Raw genomic sequence first — 17,699 nt, 5'->3', positions numbered from 1 at the left:
TAACAAAAAAGCTCCAGCTCATTTACACTGTGTTAAACATTCTCCAAAATTAATGTACATGTGTTAAACAAGTTAGCTTAACCAACTAATCCAGCTACTCAACTTTTGCTAACTTGTAATACCGACACCCTCCTCTTCTCTTCCTTTCTTCCTTTTCTCCTTCTCCTTTCATCTTTCTTCTCCCAAATTCCTTCGTTCTCCTTGTCTTTTGGTTCAAGTCATTTTATAGTACCATGATGATGACAACTCCACCAAGGCTTCCTCTTCCTCTCTCAAATCACTCCTCACTCTAGGGTTAGGGTTTTCTTGGTGTTCTTGGTGTGAGGAGGGGATGAGGATCGAAGGGGAAGGGTTTATATAAGGGCTTGGGGTGTCTCTTGTTCTGGAAAGGTGGAGAATGGGTTAAAATTATTTTTCAGAGTTGTCAGCGAGTGTTCAGGTACTATTTGGGCAAGCGTTCACTATTACACAATGAATAAAACGGTTTAGGCGTACGTTTGGGGTATTGCCCAATGGCTCAAAGACTGATCAACAAGCGCTCGTTGTGGTCCCTCTAGCGTACACTCGCATGCACTTAGGTCAAAAGCGTACGTTCAGGTTGTCCCCTTAGCATAAGTTTGGTGGGTTGGGCTACTCATAAGGGATTTAGGTCCTTTGGCTTGTAAAACCTTGTTTTATGAAAGCATTAGCCGTTTCGTAGTAAATCATTAATCTTAGGAAAAAATATAAAAAAAGCCCCTCAAACTACCAGCCGTTTTCGATTTAGCCCCCCAAATGTTTTAAAAGTGATAAAGTAGCTCCTCAAACTACCAAACTATTGCATTTTGGCCACTCCGTTAGTCAAAACCGTCAGTTTGGACAGAAACTACAAAACGATGTCGTTTTGTTACGGGTAAGTTACTACAATGCCCTTTTATGAAAAAAAAAATTGGGAAAAATATAAAAAAAGCCTCCCTAAACTACCAGTCGTTTTCATTTTAGCCCCCTAATGTTCAGAAAGTGATAAAGTAGCTCCCAAACTACCAAACAGTTACAATTTGGCCACTCAGTTAGTTATTACAGTCAAATATGATGAAAAATTTAAAACTACGTCATTTTGGTAAGGGTAAGTTACCAAAATGCCCTTTTTGGGAAAAAAAATCATATTAAAACAAGCAAGCAAAACGACACTGTTTTGCTTGAAATTAGGGTTTCCTTACACTTACCAAAACGGCGCCATTTAATTTGGTAAGTGTTAGGAATTAAAAGAAAAAACCCTAGACCCCACGCAGGTGACCCACGAAAAAACCCCCAACCCCAGTTTATCTCTCTCCCCAAAACCATCGGCCACCACGTCGTTCTATCTCTGACAGCTTGTAAATCTTACCCATAACTCAATCTTTTTATTGTATTTCGTGGTATAGTTGTCAGATCGGTGTTGTTTATCTACGAACGTGGTTTTTTTGTTTGATTTCTACAATGGATAAGAATTTTTCGGTGCCGCTTCGTAGCCACTAGATGGTGTGGCCGACGGTGATGGATGGTGGTGGCAGGGGCAGCCGGTTTTAAGAGAGAGAGCGAGGGGCGTTGCATTTTTTTCACTTGAGGGAGAAGGTTGCCGGAGATAGAACGACGTGGTGGCTGGCAGTTTGGGGGAAAGAGATAAACTGGGGTTGGGGGTTTTTTCTGCGTGGGGACCTGGGGTCTAAGGTTTTTTCTTTTAATTCCTAACACTTACCAAAACGGTGCTATTTTGGTAAGTGTAAGAAAACCCTAATTTCAAGCAAAACGACGCCATTTTGCGTGCTTGTTTTAATATGATTTTTTTTTTCTAAAAGGGAATTTTAGTAACTTACCCTTGTCAAAACGACGTAGTTTTGAATTCTCCATCGTATTTGACAGTAATGACTAACGGAGTGGCCAAATTGCAACTGTTTGGTAGTTGGGGGGCAACTTTATCACTTTTTGAACATTAGGAGGCTAAAATGAAAACGGCTGGTAGTTTGGGGGGCCTTTTTATATTTTTTCCGAATTTTTTTTTTCATAAAAGGGCATTGTAGTAACTTACTCGTAACAAAACGACATCGTTTTGCAGTTTTCGTCCAAACTAACGGTTTTGGCTAACGGAGTGGCCAAAATGCAATAGTTTGCTAGTTTGGGGGGCTACTTTATCACTTTTGGAACATTAGAGGGTTAAATCGAAAACAGCTGGTAGTTTGGAGGGCTTTTTTATATTTTTCCCTTAATCTTATAAGACGGGTGTTTTTGTCAAGGTATTACACAAGTATTGTCTTGGCCGGTGTTTGTCCTACAGTAGGTGCCAGAGGCCATTTTAGTGGAGCTAGGTATGGTAACATGATGAGAAAGTATGGTTTGTCAGTGGATAATATCGTTGATGCAAACGGCAGCGTTTTGGATAGAGAATCAATGGGGGAAGATCTTTTCTGGGCCATTGGAACAGGAGGTGGAGCTAGCTTTGGCTCATACTTTCTTGGAAAATCAAATTGGTTGCTGTTCCAGAAATTGTCACGGTTTTTAGAGTAGAAAAAACCCTGGAACAAGCTGCCACCGACTTTGTTCATCAATTGCAATACGTTGCCGACAAGATACACGAAGATTCGTTTATTAGAGTGGTTGTGCTACCGGTGAACAAAAAGCCCCAACAGACAATAAAAGCTAAATTTGTTGCTCTGTTTCTTGGAACTGCAAAAGATCTCATTGCTTTAATGGATCAAAGTTTTCCTGGATTGGGTTTACAGTGGGAGGACTTGGTCGAAATGACATGGATCAAATCAGTGCTCTATTGGTCCAACTATCCAACCGATTCTTCACCGGACATTCTACTCGACCGACAATCTTAATCAGAAAAGTCTTCAAAGAAAAAATCAAACTATGTCCAAGAACCGATTTCAAATAAGGTTCTTGAAGGGATTTGGAAGAAGATGATGGAACAAAAAAAGGCAGCGCTGACATTGAATCCTTACGGTGGAAAAATGAGTGAGATTTTGGAGTCGGAAACGCCATTTTCGCACAGAGCAAGGAACAAGTACAAGATCCAATACTCGGTGACATGGAAAGAAGAAGGCGTGGAGGCTTCAAACCAGAACTTGGATCGAATACGTCGGCTTTACTATTATATGACACCGTATGTGTCACGATCTCCGCGGGGTGCATATCTGAACTATAGAGATATTGATTTGGGCATCAATGGCATCGGTAATGAAAGCTACACATAAGCTATTTGTTGTTACCATGCACAATAATTGATTAACAATATAAAATCGAAAAGAGAGAGATTAAGAGAGAGTTGAGACACAGATTTACGTGGTTGGGCAATTTGCCTATGTCCACAGGAGGGAGCGGCTATATTTTTCTATTCAATGATCTAGGGTTACAACATAACATAAATATAGGAAAATCCTAATTCTAAGTATTTTGGAAAATCCCAAAATACCCCCCACAACTTATTTGTCCCCAGGCCCACATAAACTAATTACTCCCAATGGGCCAGTAGTAGAATATGAGCCACTTGTTCCAACAATGTCCACCTTGGCGAGTATTCACCTCTTTGAAAATAATCAAGTATTGGGCCTCCACCTGGAACTAATAGGTTTGGGGATGCCGTCACCTCCTCTCCTCTCCTTTCTAGCACCTGGAGACATTTGTCAAGTCCAAGCCGTACTTGAACTTGTCTGCGATAACAGGCTTCGTCAACATGTCAGCTGCATTCTCACAAGTGTGAATCTTTTCAAGTAACAGTTCACCTGTAGCAACCAATTCCCTGATCTTGTGAAACCTCACATCAATATGCTTGGTTCTCGCATGATACACCTGGTTCTTCGCCAAGTAAATGGCACTCTGATTGTCACAATACAATGGAACTCCGCCTTGCTGAATACCCAGCTCCCTAACTAACCCTTTAAGCCACAAAGCTTCCTTTGCAACCTCAGCCGCTGCCATATACTCTGCCTCAGTCGTGGACAGTGCAACCGTAGATTAGATCATAAACCTCCAACATATGGGTCGTCCTGCAAAAGTGAACACATAACCCGTGGTCGACCTCCTGGCATCCAAGTCCCTTGCATAATCTGCATCCACATACCCCATGACTGACAAATCACTTTTCTATCTGACAAAAGTGATGCAGTAGTCTATAGTACCTTTCAAGTATCTGAAAATCTATTTCACTGCATCCCAGTGCTGTCTCCCCGGATTTTCCATGTACTTGCTCACTACACTCACTGCATGAGCCAAATTTGGCCTGGTACAAACCATAGCATACATCAGACACCCCACTACACTAGTATATGGGACCTTAGACATATCTTTAGTTTCTTCAACTGTCTTTGGACACTGTGAGGTAGACAAACGGAAATGATTCGCCAAAGGTGTACTCACCGGTTTCACATTCTCCATGCTAAACCTCTCCAACACCTTCTTCACATAGCCAGCCTGAGATAACCACAATCTCTTGGCATCCATGTCCTTGCGAATCTCTATCCCAAGAATCTTCTTGGCTACGCCCAAATCTTTCATGTCAAACTCTCTACTCAACAAAACCTTCAGTTTGTTGACCTCCACTATACTCTTAGCTGCAATAAGCATATCATCCACGTAGAGTAACAGAAAAACAAATGAGCCATCATCAAGGCTCCTCACATAAACACAACAGTCATACTCACATCTCCTGTAACCAATTATGATCATGTAAGAGTCAAATTGCTTATACCACTGCCTTGGAGACTGCTTCAGCTCATAAAGTAACTTCTTCAATTTACAGACCAAGTGCTCCTGTACAGGTTGACTGAACCCCTCTGACTGTTTCATGTAAATCTACTCCTCCAAATCACCATGGAGGAAAGCTGTCTTCACATCCATCTGCTCCAATTCCATGTCATAATGAGCTACCAACGCCAATACTGTTCTGATGGAAGTATGTCAGACCACTAGGAAAAATATTTTCTTGTAATCAACCCCTTTTTGCTGTGCATAACCCTTTGTTACTAGGAGAGCCTTGAACTTTTCTCCCCCTTTTTTCTGATACTGGTTCCTTTTTCTTGAACACCCATTTACACCCTATCGCCCTCTTCCTCTCTAGAAGCTCCACCAAATCCCATGTCTGGTTTTTATGTAAGGACTCCATTTCCTCCGCCATAGCACCCACCCATCTGCTCTTCTCTTGGCTATTGACAACCTTTTGAAAAGTAGTAGGGTATCCGCTGCTAATGACAAGAGCATAGGAAGCTATGTCTTCATAACCGTACCTGATTGGTGGTCTGATAATGCGTCTAGGTCTATCTGTGGATATACTGTGATGCTGCTCAACTCCTAAAGTAGAGGTTTCTATCCCCTGAGAAGTGTTCTCCTGTATAGGAGTCTCTAACTCCACCTGCTTATCACTACTACTACTTTCTGGCCCCTACTGTTTTTCATCCTGAGTACTCTTCAACATGGAATTTTTAACAAATACCACGTCTCTACTGATCACCACCTTGTTTGCCTTCGGATCCCAAAACTTGTAACCCTTGACCCGTTTCCCGTATCCGAGAAAGAAACATTGTCTAGACTTTGGATCAAGCTTCGATCTTTCTTCACTAGGTATATGCACATAGGCTGGACAACCAAATACTCACAATGCAGAGTAATCTACCTCATTACCTGTCCACACCTTCTCTGCAACTTTCCCATCTAGTGTTGCCCACGGTAACCTGTTGATCAAGTTGCATGCCATACTCACTGCATCTGCCCAGAAAATATTTGTAAGTCCAGCATTCAGCCTGAGACATTGTGCTCTCTTTGCAATAGACCTCGTGCTCTCTCCGCCACACCATTTTGTTGTGATGGCTTCCGTACTGTGAAATGTCTCTTTATACCATGCTACTCACAAAAATCTCTAAACATGTCGTTTGTGTATACAGTGCCATTATCTGTTCAAGGCACTTAACCTTCTTTCCAATTTGGTTCTCGACTTCAGCTTTCCACAACTTGAACTTGGCAAACGTTTTTGATTTGTGCCGCATGAAGTACACCCAAACCTTTATGGAGAGATCATCAATAAAGATTACGAAGTACATATGTCCTCCCCGTGATGCTGTCCTCACAGGTCCCCAAACATCAGAATGAACATAGTTCAAAATCCCCTCTATCTTGTATGTGGCTGTCTTGAATTGTACCCAATTCTGTTTCCCCAGAACACAGAACTTACGGAAATCAAGTTTGCATGTTTTGACACCCCTCAACAGATTTCTCTTATGAAACTCCAACATGCCCTGCTCATCCATATAACCCAACCGCATATGTCACAAAACAGTACAATCAAACTCAGACTCTATAGCGGAAATTCTACCTACAACTGTACTTCCTAACAGTTTATATATATTCTTTGAATTTTTCTGCTCCTTCATCACTACTATCACACCCTTAGTCATCTTCATTACTCCACCTTCAGACTTATAACAATAACCGTTTGAGTCTAAGGTGGCTAACAAAATCAAATTCTTTTCCACATCTGGTACATGTCTAACTTCCCATAACGTTCTAACCACACCATCAAACATTTTAATTCTAATATTACCTATGCCAGTAATTTTGCAATGTGCACCATTACCCATAGTAACTATACCAGAATTAACTGACCTGTAGGTGTCAAACCAATCTTTGTTGGACATCATGTGAAACGAACATGCTAAGTCCAGAATCCAAGAATCCCAAGGATGCTCTGAATTAGATGCAACAGAAAGCATATCACCATCAACATCGTCTGAATTGTCTTCCACTACGTTCGTAGATTTTGAGAAGCCTTCTTTCTCGTCGTCCTTGTTCTTCTTCCAGTCCAGACAATCCCGCTTTATATGCCATTTCTTTCCGCACTTATAACAGATGATGTCCTTCCTCCTCTTGGACTTTGACCGAGATTTCTTGCCTTTCAAAATACCCAGGTTACTGCTTCTTCCACGCTCATAGTTACCCTTTACAACTAGCCTTCCCCTTGAGAGTTATTATCAATGTTTTTCTTCCATTGATGAAATGCCAACAGGGCTCCTGTAATGTCTTCTAACTCTAAGGACGCTTTTCCCCATGTTAGGGTTGTAACCAGATTCTCATACGTAGGAGAAGTTGGGAGTAAATTTAATAGCATCAATGCCTTGTCTTTGTCTTCGAACTTCACATCAACCCTCTTCAGATCTCCAATTATCTAATTGAACACATTGATGTGTTGGCTCAGATCCGAGCCCTCCACCATCTTCAAGCCGTACAACTGCAGCTTTAGATAGAGCTTGTTCGTCAATGACTTTGACATATACCAACTTTCCAGTTTCAACCAAATTGCTGCCAGAGATTCTTCGTCCATGATGTGATACATCACGTCATCTCCCAGACAAAGCCGAATAGTAGCCACCACTTTAGCCTCAAGGTCCTTCCAATCTATGTCTACCATCCCTTATGGTTTCATCCCATATAACGCCTTCACCATCCCTTGTTGCACCAACAAATCCTTGATACGTCTCTGCGATAATTCGAAATTACCGGATCCATCGAACTTCATCTCGTCGAACTTCGCAGAAGATGTACCAACCCTAGCCATCGTAGATTAGGCTCTGATACCAATTGTTGTTACCGTTCATAATAATTGATGAACAATATAGAATCGAAAAGAGAGTTGAGACACAGATTTGCGTGGTTCGGCAATTTGCCTACGTCTACAGGAGAGAGCGGCTATATTTTTCTATTCAATGATTTAGGGTTACAACATAACATATTTATAGGAAAACCCTAATTCTAAGTATTTTGGAAAAACCCAAAATACCCCCCACAACTTATTTGTCCCTAGGCCCACATAAACTAATTACAACCAATGGGCCAGTAGTAGAATATGAGCCACTTGTTCCAACACTAGTGCTTAGGGGAGTAAGAATTTCAAGGGGAATTTTGATAGGTTGGTGGAGATAAAGATTGCTGTGGATCCCGATAACTTCTTTAGATATGAAAAAAGCATCCCATCTCTTGGGTGTTGGACACATGTAATGGCACAATAGAGTCACCGGCTTTGATCCGTAGTGAGATTCTCGATAATTATTTGTCTAAAGTGTTAATAATTTGAGTGAGTAATATAAAAAGTTTCATACGTTTGGATAGGTAATCAGACTATCAAAAATTTATTTGGATACGCTGGTCTCGTATAATATCTCTCACCTGTGTTTTTTTTTTTCCTAAGCAAATAAGGAAAGGGTTATAAAGGAGGTCATTTCCATTTTTTATCTGAAATGAAGAAATGATGAGAAATCAATCGGGAATACTTTCAAACATAAGGTTGGAAATGACAGATCTAACTACACACAGTGCAGTACAATTAGAGCAAACAACAAACGAAACTGGAAAAACATAAATCTGGTCTTATGATGCTAGCGGCACAGCAGAGACTTCACCAAAAAAAAAAAAAAAAAAAAAAACAAGAGACACATGGTGGCAGCATGGATAATTTTGCTCTTAGAGAATATAAGAACCACAACAACAACTAAAAGACATTTCTTAACCACAACAGCCTAAACAGCAATATAGGATCTCTCACCTTACCTACCACTTCAACATGTGACTTGAGGGACTTGTGAAAAGATGCAAAATGTTAGTATATATGTATTCATCCCCTTTCAATTTATGCAAAGCATGTGAATTTGGTATTTTGGAACACAACCTTATTTCTTAAGAAAAAAGAAATTTAATTAAAGGAAAATTTTATTTATCTTTGTGATTCTTCTATAACTTTTGCAATTATACCCTTAAACTCTAAAAAAATTTAATATTGGATCCCTATTTTTCAAGAGACTATAATGTCACATCTGCTGTTTAGAGTTAAATCAGACATCAAACGAGTGAAATGTCATTTTACACCCCTATAAAAATAATAAAAGTACAAAACTACTCTTAATTCAAATATTTACAATAAAAAAAATAAAAAAACAAAAAATAAAAAAACAAAACAAAACAAAAGCATGATTTTTGCCGAGAAGCGTGAGTTAGCAAATTCTTAGAAGCTAAGAAAGACCCTATTCTTAAAAAACTTCAAAAAGAACAAAATAGGGAGAGAAAAAAGAAATATTTTAAAATTTTGACATCTTCTATTAGCTTTAGCGTTAAAGTTTGTGTGAATAAAAAACAGTGGTTAATGGAGTTGGCAAAGAAAATGTATTAGTTATGCAAAAAGGGGTAGAATAAAATAATATAAAGGGGCCTCCAATAATGGTCTCGATTTAGGCACGCCCACAGATTGGAGCGTTTTTAATTACTGGGTCACCAATCACCATTGTCTTCCAAAGTCGTCCATAGAATGGGGTTCTCTCAAGTCTTTAGCGTGTATAACAGCATCACCAACATTCTTAAACAGCCTGGAATAGGGTTCTCTCCACTTTATAATGGATTGGAGTTTATGGCTTGAATTTTTAAGAAGAGGCACAAATAAGACATTTGTCTCACTACAAAATAATAATAATAAAAAAAATTAAATTAAAAAAAAAATTAATTAATTAATTAATAAAAAAATAAGGGTGGCTGGCTACCTCATCTTGGCTATAAGGAATGGCCAAACTACCCCATTTTAACTGGAGGTGGCTCTCAAGCCACCCCAATGGCCGGCCAAGGGTGGCCGGACCACCCCCAAGGGCCTTGGGGATGGTTTGGCTACCCCCTAAACCCAAACTTTTTTTTTAAAAAATTGATTGGCCCTTAAGGTGGCCGGACCACCCCCAAGGGCCATGGAGTGGCTTTGTCCACCCAAGAATGGCGGTCTGGGGTGTCTCTAGCCCCTTAATTTTTTATAATTTTTTATAATTTTTTAAAATATTTATATATATAATTTTTATTATTATTATTAATAGGACAAATGTCCTATTTATGGCCTTAACGAAATTCTGACCATAAATTGAATATTCTCAAGTCCAAAATGGACTAGAGAGGATCATGTTCCAAACTGCCTCACCAAGTTTTACTCATCAAAATAATTAAAAGTACATTTTTTTTTTTCTATTTTCACAACTAATTGTTTTAGAACATCCGAGTAGCCTTACTATTTTAACAATCTACTTTCACTATTCTATTAAAATATTATTTTTCAAAAATTTGTTTATTCTTTTTGAAACTATTAAAGGAAGAGAGAGAAATGAGTTATTTAATCAATAAGTGAGTGAATAGTAATTTTTAAATTTGGTGAGTACTGTTCACCTAACTACTTTTTAGGCCATTTTGGTTAAATTGCCTCACCAAAATAACCAAAAAATAATTTTGGTGAGGCTGCAAGGAGTACTCTAACATTCTTCTCACCCTCAACAAACTAGAGATTTTTTTATTTTTTTATTTTTTTTATTTTTTTATTTTGAATAGTTAAATCACAAAAAAAACACTCCCCAATGATTATTTGTGAGTTAATAGTACTCAATATCTTTAATGATTACTATTTACCCATCAACAGTAGCGGAGCCAGAACTTTTGTTCATTGGGGGGCAAAATATAACTAGCAAAAAAAAAATTATCAATTTTAATTATATATTTCAATAATAAGTGATTGAGTTCAGTCTAATTAGGGGTAGTATGAGAAATTTCAAAAATTATTTTATGGACTGGGATGTCTTGCCATTAGAACTCTACATTAAAAAGAAGTCCTCCCTAGGGTTTCTCTGAGAAACGGCTAGAGGTGAGGGTTGAACCTCCTACCGGTTGACGGCAATGGAGGGTCTGGTAGGATTCACTGAGGCGCTTTAAGAGCGGAAGATGGCGGAGCAACTATAAAGCTATGTGGAAATATCTCTCTCACTGAAGGGGAGAAAGTCGGGATTGCCATTACTGAAGGGGAGATTGAGGATGCTCGTTTTCAAGGTGGGCGCTGCTTGATTGGGAAACTCTGGATGGGGAGAATGGCGAATAAGGAAGCGTTCAAAATAGTACTTTCCAGAATCTGGCGCACACTGGGAGGAGTAACTTTCAAGGAGTTGGATGACAACATATGGCTTTTTGAGTTTGAAGATGCGGATGATATGCGGAGAGTTCTGCAGGGAAGGCCATGGTCTTTTGATAGGCATATTCTTGTTCTCAATGAATTTGATGGAAGCACGTTGCCAGCGCAGATGGCATTCACGCACTCTCCCTTTTGGGTGCAAATACATGACATGCCATTACTATGCATGACTAAAGGAGTAGGGATCAAGATTGGAGAATCGATGGGGCAATTAGAGGACATTGACCTGGCTGGAGATGGGGTAGGGTGGGGAAGGTGTCTGCGTCTCCTTGTAGTAATTGACTTATCCAAACCATTGGAATGGGGGCGTGCCCTTATGCTGGAAGGAAAGTCTCACTGGGTAACATGCAGATATGAAAAGCTACCAATGGCTTGTTTCGATTGCGGTAGGATCATCCATGGAGAGAAGGGGTGTCCTATACCACGTAGCACAAAACTGAATGGGAAGACGGAAAAGAAAGAATGGGGAGTGTGGCTCCGGGCGGATGATGGGCGGAAGAGAGGAGGTGGTGGACCTGATTTCGGAGTCGGGGGGGAACATCGAGCAAAAAAGGCGATATGGGGGATGACGGCGCCGAGCTGTTTCAAAAGAATGAGTATACGGAATCTTCCAGTTTTTCTGCGAACCCTAACCAAAAATCTTGCCACAATCACAGAACCAGGAGTGGAGAATCTTCTTCTTACCATAATGAAAATACAGGAGGAGCGATAGGAGAAGGAAAGGAGAACATAGAGGAGTCGGCTGGACAGATTGAGGTAAATCAGGGACACGCGGCAAATAATACTCCTCTCGTGGGCGATACATACCATGCTGAGGTGGCGGGAAAAGAGAGTGGGGAAAAAGTAGGTCTGAGTGGGCCTTTCTAAGGAGAACCGGAAGGGGCCGAATGCAGAAATGGGCCAAGAAGAAGGAGATGAACCGTAGGGCCACCAGGAAGCCCCACCCACATCGGCCCAAATGGATGTATCCCCTTGTTTTCAACAGGAGCTGGTTGAAAGTGGAGTTAGCTTACGTATGTGGAAGCGCAGAACACGAGAGGGGCGTAATAGTGCTGTAACAGTTGGGGTGGGGCACGGATCAAATAAGAAGCGAAAGGCGCAGATAGGCGATAATGGGAAAGGAACAGAGTGGGTGGGTAAACGGGGGAGGCTGCTAAGTGTGGAAGGGAATGACAACAACGAAGAAATGGCGGTGGCTGATTTTCAGCCCCGCCATCAACAATGAGTCTCTTAAGTTGGAACTGTCAAGAGCTTGGCAACCCTCAGGCAGTTCGAGACCTTTGTCAACTGACGAAGGAAAAGAAGCCCACCATTTTGTTTCTCATGGAGACAAAATGTCGAAAGAATAAAATGGAGTGTGTTCGGGTGAAATTGGGATTTGAATGTATGTTTGTGGTGGACCCTGCCAGGAAAAGTGGCGGACTCGCATTGCTATGGAAGGAGAGTAGTTTGCTGGAAATTCAAAATTACTCTAGGAGACATATAAATGCAATAGTGATGGAAGAGGTATTGGGGTGTTCGTGGAAATTGACTGGCTTCTATGGCCATCCGGAGTGGACAAAAAGACATGAGTCCTGGGCATTACTTTGCCATTTAAAAAATTACAATCCGCTACCATGGCTTTGCGTGGGAGACTTCAATGAAATCACGAATCAATCTGAGAAGTCGGGAGAGCTGCTACGTAGGGAAGCTAAAATGGTTTAGTTTCGAGAGGCATTGGAAGACTGCCACTTTAGCGATCTGGGTTCACAGGCTCTAAATTTACGTGGACAAATTGTCGGCAAGATGGCGGCTTTCATCAAAGAACGGTTAGACTGGGCGGTTGCAAATAGTGGTTGGATTAATTTTTTCAAAAAGGTGGAAGTGAAGATTCTGGCGGCTCGGACATCAGACCATAAGCCCATTTTTCTCACTTATTTGGAGAAGGAGGAAGAATATATACATGCTAAGAGGGGTACAAAGTTTGAAGCTAAGTGGCTCTTAGATGAGGGAGCAATGGAAGTGATCAAGGCGGCGTGGTGTGATGACACAATTGGGGGCACTGGCATCCAGGTGGTGCAACAAAAACTTGAGGCATGTAAAGGTGAACTGAAACGGTGGAATTGGAGAAAACATGGCAATTTTGAGAGAGCAATAAAAGAAAAAACCAAGCAATTAGAAATATTGCAGCGGAATGAAAATGCAAAGGATGGCCCATCAATAAAACAGCTCCAATCCGAAATTGATTTTCTGCTAGAGCAAGAAGATATGAAGTGGAAACAATGAGCCAAGCAAAATTGGTATCGTAATGGCGACAGAAACACCCCGTTTTTCCACTCATGGGCCCGTCACCGAAGGAAAATCAATTTTATTCAGAAAATAAAAGACGATGAAGGCCGAGAATGGACCACATCAGAGGAAATCGATAAGGCTTTTATCGGCTTCTATCAAACACTATTTAGCACCCAGGGCATGACTGACTTGGAGGCTTGTCTGATGGGACTGGAGGGTCGGGTAACGGACGAGATGAACTGCCAATTGCTAAAAGGCTTTTTCCATGACGGAAGTGGATGAGGCTTTGAAGCAAATGCACCCGTTGAAGTCTCCCAGGCCTGATGGTATGTCTGCATGTTTTTATCAAAATTCTTGGGCGCTCGTGCGGAATGAGAATTACTGAATACAGGCCTATCAATCTCTATAATGTCATATACAAGCTAATCGCAAAGGTTCTAGCCAACAGACTGAAAAAGGTCCTCCCTCACATCATCTCGGCCAATCAAAGTGCATTTATCCCGGGACGTCTTATAATAGACAATGTTTTGGTAGCATTTGAGGCCCTACAGACTATGGATGTCCGGATGAAAGGGAAAAAGGGGTATATGGCACTCAAACTGGACATGAACAAGGCTTATGATCGAGTCGAGTGGGATTTCTTGGAGGTTATTATGGTAAAGTTGGGGTTTACAAGAAGCTGGGTAAACAAGGTGATGAGATGTGTTCGCACTGTCTCCTATTCCATTCTGATTAATGGTCAGCCGCACGGAAAAATTGTTCCATCTAGGGGAATCAGGCAAGGAGATCCGCTGTCCCCCTATTTTTTCATTTTGTGTGCGGAGGGGCTAAGTACTCTATTGCAAAGGGCAGAACAAGAAGGGAGAATAACAGGCTTGCCTATTGCCAGGGGAGGTACAAAAATTAACCACTTATTTTTTGCAGATGACAACCTGTTGTTTTGCCGAGCTAGCATCCTGGAGCGGGCCAGAATTCAAGAGGTTCTGGAAATTTATGAGAAAGCTTCCGGGCAGAAACTCAATCAGGAGAAGACGTCCATTAGGAGCTCATTTTGTCAGTGGCGGGGGTAACTTCTACGAATAGGTATGAAAAATACCTAGGCCTACCCGCACTTATTGGGAGTGCAAAAGTGAGCTCCTTCTCATCCTTAAAAGGTAGAATTTAGGATCGAATAAATGGCTGGAAGGAAAAATTCCTTTCGCAAGCTGGGAAGGAAGTACTTCTAAAGGCAGTGGTACAGGCAATCCCCACTTACACGATGAGTGTGTTCCAATTGCCCAAAACTCTTTGTCAAGAAATTAGTTCCATGATGGCTAAGTTTTGGTGGGGGCATAAGGGGAATGAAGCTTGGATTGCTTGGATGAGTTGGAGGAAAATGGGGAGGGCTAAGGAGCGAGGGGGTTTGGGATACCGAGACATTAAAATGTTTAATTTGGCTCTTCTAGGGAAGCAAGGGTGGAGGTTGCTAAAAAGGTCGGACATTTTGGCGGCCAAAATTTTCCTGGAGAAGTATTATCCGAATGGCTCTTTTCTGGAGTCCACTCTAGGCCGGAAGCCATCGTACATTTGGTATAGCATTTGGAACACGAAACCTTTTCTCAAAGAAGGGCTTGTTTGGAGAGTAGGGGACGGTACATCTATTAAGGTTTGGGGAGATAAATGGCTCCCAAAGCCGGGGTCCTGCTTAGCTCAATCCCCCATGAGAATCCTGTCATCGGAAGCCAAGGTGAGTGAGTTACTTGATCTGGAAAGGAACTGGTGGAACACGGCTTTGGTAACTGAAATCTTTGGTAAGGAGGAAGCACGGCAGATATGCAGCATAGCTGTATGTCCTCAAAGAAGAAAGGATCAGTTGGTCTGGGCAGCTACAAAGCATGGGAATTACACTGTCCGCAATGCTTACCACATGGGACAGGAGAACTCCCTCAAAAAGGAGGGCAACTGCTCCAACGCTCACCAAATAGCTGGAATATGGAAAGGAATTTGGAGGATAAAATGTGCTCGAGTGGTCAAAACCTTCCTCTGGCAAGCTTGCAATAATATCTTGCCCACCAAGGAGCAGTTGTTCAAGAGGCATGTCTCCTCTGATCCTCTTTGTCCGATTTGTGGCAGGGAGAGTGAAACTATTGAACATATCCTGTGGACTTGTTTGTCGGCAAAAGATGTGTGGCTGGAGTGTGACCCAAGGATTCAGAAATGCACGAGTGATGAAACTGAGTTCATATATATTATGGCAAAACTGATGGACCGGTTGAACGAGGATCAGCTACAGCTGGTGGCCACTGTGGCAAGACAAATATGGTTTAGAAGGAACTCATTAGAGCGCGGGGGTGAAATGGTGGGACCGTCAGTACTGCTTCGACGTGCAAGGGAGCAGGTGGTGGCTTTCAATAATGCAACACAGAGGAGTATTACCACGGACGTGGCTTCTCCTCTTAACCCCACCGCCACTTGGGTGCCTCCTCCGGTGGGATATGTCAAGATCAATTGGAATGCCTCGATTATTACCAGTCAAAATCTGATGGGGGTCAGAGTTATCGTGCGTGCTCACTTAGGAAAGGCTATGACGATGATGTGTGCTGCCAAGGGATCTATTATCAACGCACCCACGGCTGAGGCAATCGGTGCATGGCTTGCGGTGGATTATACTCGATGTATGGGTTACCAAAATGTAGTCTTTGAAGGGGATGCCCTAGAGATAGTCAGAGCACTCAACCAAGAAGAAGATTGCTGGACAACCTATGGGCAGATTGTGAACGCTGCTAAAGAAGAAATTGCAAAGCACATGGGCTGGGTGGTTCAATATATAAGCAGGGTAGCTAACGGGGTAGCGCACAATGTAGCAAAAAGCGCATTTAAGTATGGGGAGGGTCGAGAGTGGAGGGAGGATTTCCCGTTTGATGTAGAAGAGTTAAAGTCCTGATGTACTAGTTTGCTCTTGGCTTTTATGAGAACCAATTCAAAAAAAAAAAAAAAAGAACTCACTCTACATTAATGAATTACCTCTTTTCATCTGAATCAATAAATTAAATCTATTAACGGCTTCAGGACCATCAAAGTATCTTCTTATATATGAGTTAGAGTTTCTAGATGAACAATGATCATCCATTTTTAATGCGGTATGCATACTAAAAATAATTTTTTTTAAAAAAAAGAGTTGTTTCCAGATAGCATCCAATCAATTTTGCTTAATTTACTTCGATGGAGATAGAGATTATCTAAAAAATTTAATTATATAATGCAAAAGATATTCCTGCAAATATGTTTTAAACACTTTAAAGTTTAAACTATGTATATCCAACAATTAACTAGGGAGTAACTTTAATTAATTATGATGTCACATTTATCCATCTTCGAAAAAAAAAAAAGGGGTGATTCAATATATATATTTTTTTAAAATGCCAAATTTTGAATTATGATATGTATGGTAGTGTTGTTGTGGAAGTTTTGGCTTCAGGCTGATCTTCCTTCTTTGTTCAATTGTTCATCTAAGTTTTAATTTACTAAGGGCTCTAAAGAGTGAAGATTGAAATAGTAGCAACAAATGTGCTGGCCGGTCTAATGTCAATAGTTGGATCCTAGAAGGAGTTCTACTAAGGGTGCCCCCTGAATTTGTGGTCGAGAGTTTTGAGGGTGGGCAAGTTCAGAGCGAAGAAAAAAAAATTTCAGTGGTAAAATAAGTTTTTGGGAGTTGAGGAGGGCATGTGCCCCCTCTCGACTCCTACTTGCTCCGCCATTGCCCATTAAATGAATAAAAAGTAATATAAATTTTTTCTTTTCGTCTTTATTCTTTGAAAAAAGTTTTTTTTTTTTTTTTAGAAAAAAAAAATTAAAGAAGTCTTTGAAAAATAATATTTAAATGGAATAGTGAAAGTTGATAGTTAAAATAGTGATACTCGTGTGGGTGCTTAAAAAAAGTTAGAAGTTAAAGTAGAGAAAAATATACTTTTGACTATTTTGGTGAGCAAAATTTAGTGAGTCTGCTAGAAATGCTCTAAACGCTTTAGATGCCAATTCAATTAAGCACATATTCCAAATTAATGATGTTCAACAATGATCAATTACTAGGTTCTTTTTTTAAAAAAATTTTTAAAAATTTTTAATTTTTATGCATAAACTAGAATGATAGTCTAAGGTGGGGGTGTAAAATCCGACTAGTTATAACTGGCTAACCGGCCAACCCCTTTTAAAAGTGGTTGAAAATAACTGGCTCTGGTCCGGTTACTGATTTTTGCATTTATATATAACCAATAAATGGGTGGTTGTATATATATATATATTAATATATTTATTTTTTAAACCACATAGTTTACTTTATATATATATATAACAAACACAACAACTGCCCTCATCTATAACATTCTAGTATGCCCGACAAGACAACAGGACAATCTAGTCTGGTTGGGTACGAAGAATGGGGAGTTCACAGTTAGAAGCGCAAACC

At 40.7% G+C, this 17,699-nt stretch overlaps 2 protein-coding genes and 1 pseudogene across 2 annotated transcripts; all 3 read left to right on the top strand.

The window, feature by feature from the left end:
- The first annotated feature begins 1,497 nt into the window (after positions 1-1,497).
- LOC132169593 (berberine bridge enzyme-like 1) lies at positions 1,498-8,015 on the top strand (annotated as a pseudogene).
- A 2,680-nt stretch (positions 8,016-10,695) lies between these two features.
- LOC132169592 (uncharacterized) lies at positions 10,696-12,209 on the top strand. Its single transcript, XM_059580606.1, has 4 exons — positions 10,696-10,702; positions 10,789-11,580; positions 11,685-11,827; positions 11,970-12,209. The coding sequence occupies exons 1-4, from the start codon at positions 10,696-10,698 to the stop codon at positions 12,207-12,209; spliced, it is 1,182 nt and encodes a 393-aa protein (XP_059436589.1).
- Positions 12,210-12,769: 560 nt separating this feature from the next.
- LOC132169591 (uncharacterized) lies at positions 12,770-13,249 on the top strand. The gene has a single exon (XM_059580605.1). It carries the CDS (start codon positions 12,770-12,772, stop codon positions 13,247-13,249), a length of 480 nt encoding a protein of 159 aa, XP_059436588.1.
- The last annotated feature ends 4,450 nt before the right edge of the window (positions 13,250-17,699 follow it).

This window comes from Corylus avellana, chromosome ca2, assembly GCF_901000735.1.
Source record: "Corylus avellana chromosome ca2, CavTom2PMs-1.0".
Classification (NCBI taxonomy): domain Eukaryota; kingdom Viridiplantae; phylum Streptophyta; class Magnoliopsida; order Fagales; family Betulaceae; genus Corylus; species Corylus avellana.
Note: the sequence above shows the minus strand (reverse complement) of the source record. Positions and strands in the feature narration are given on the sequence as shown.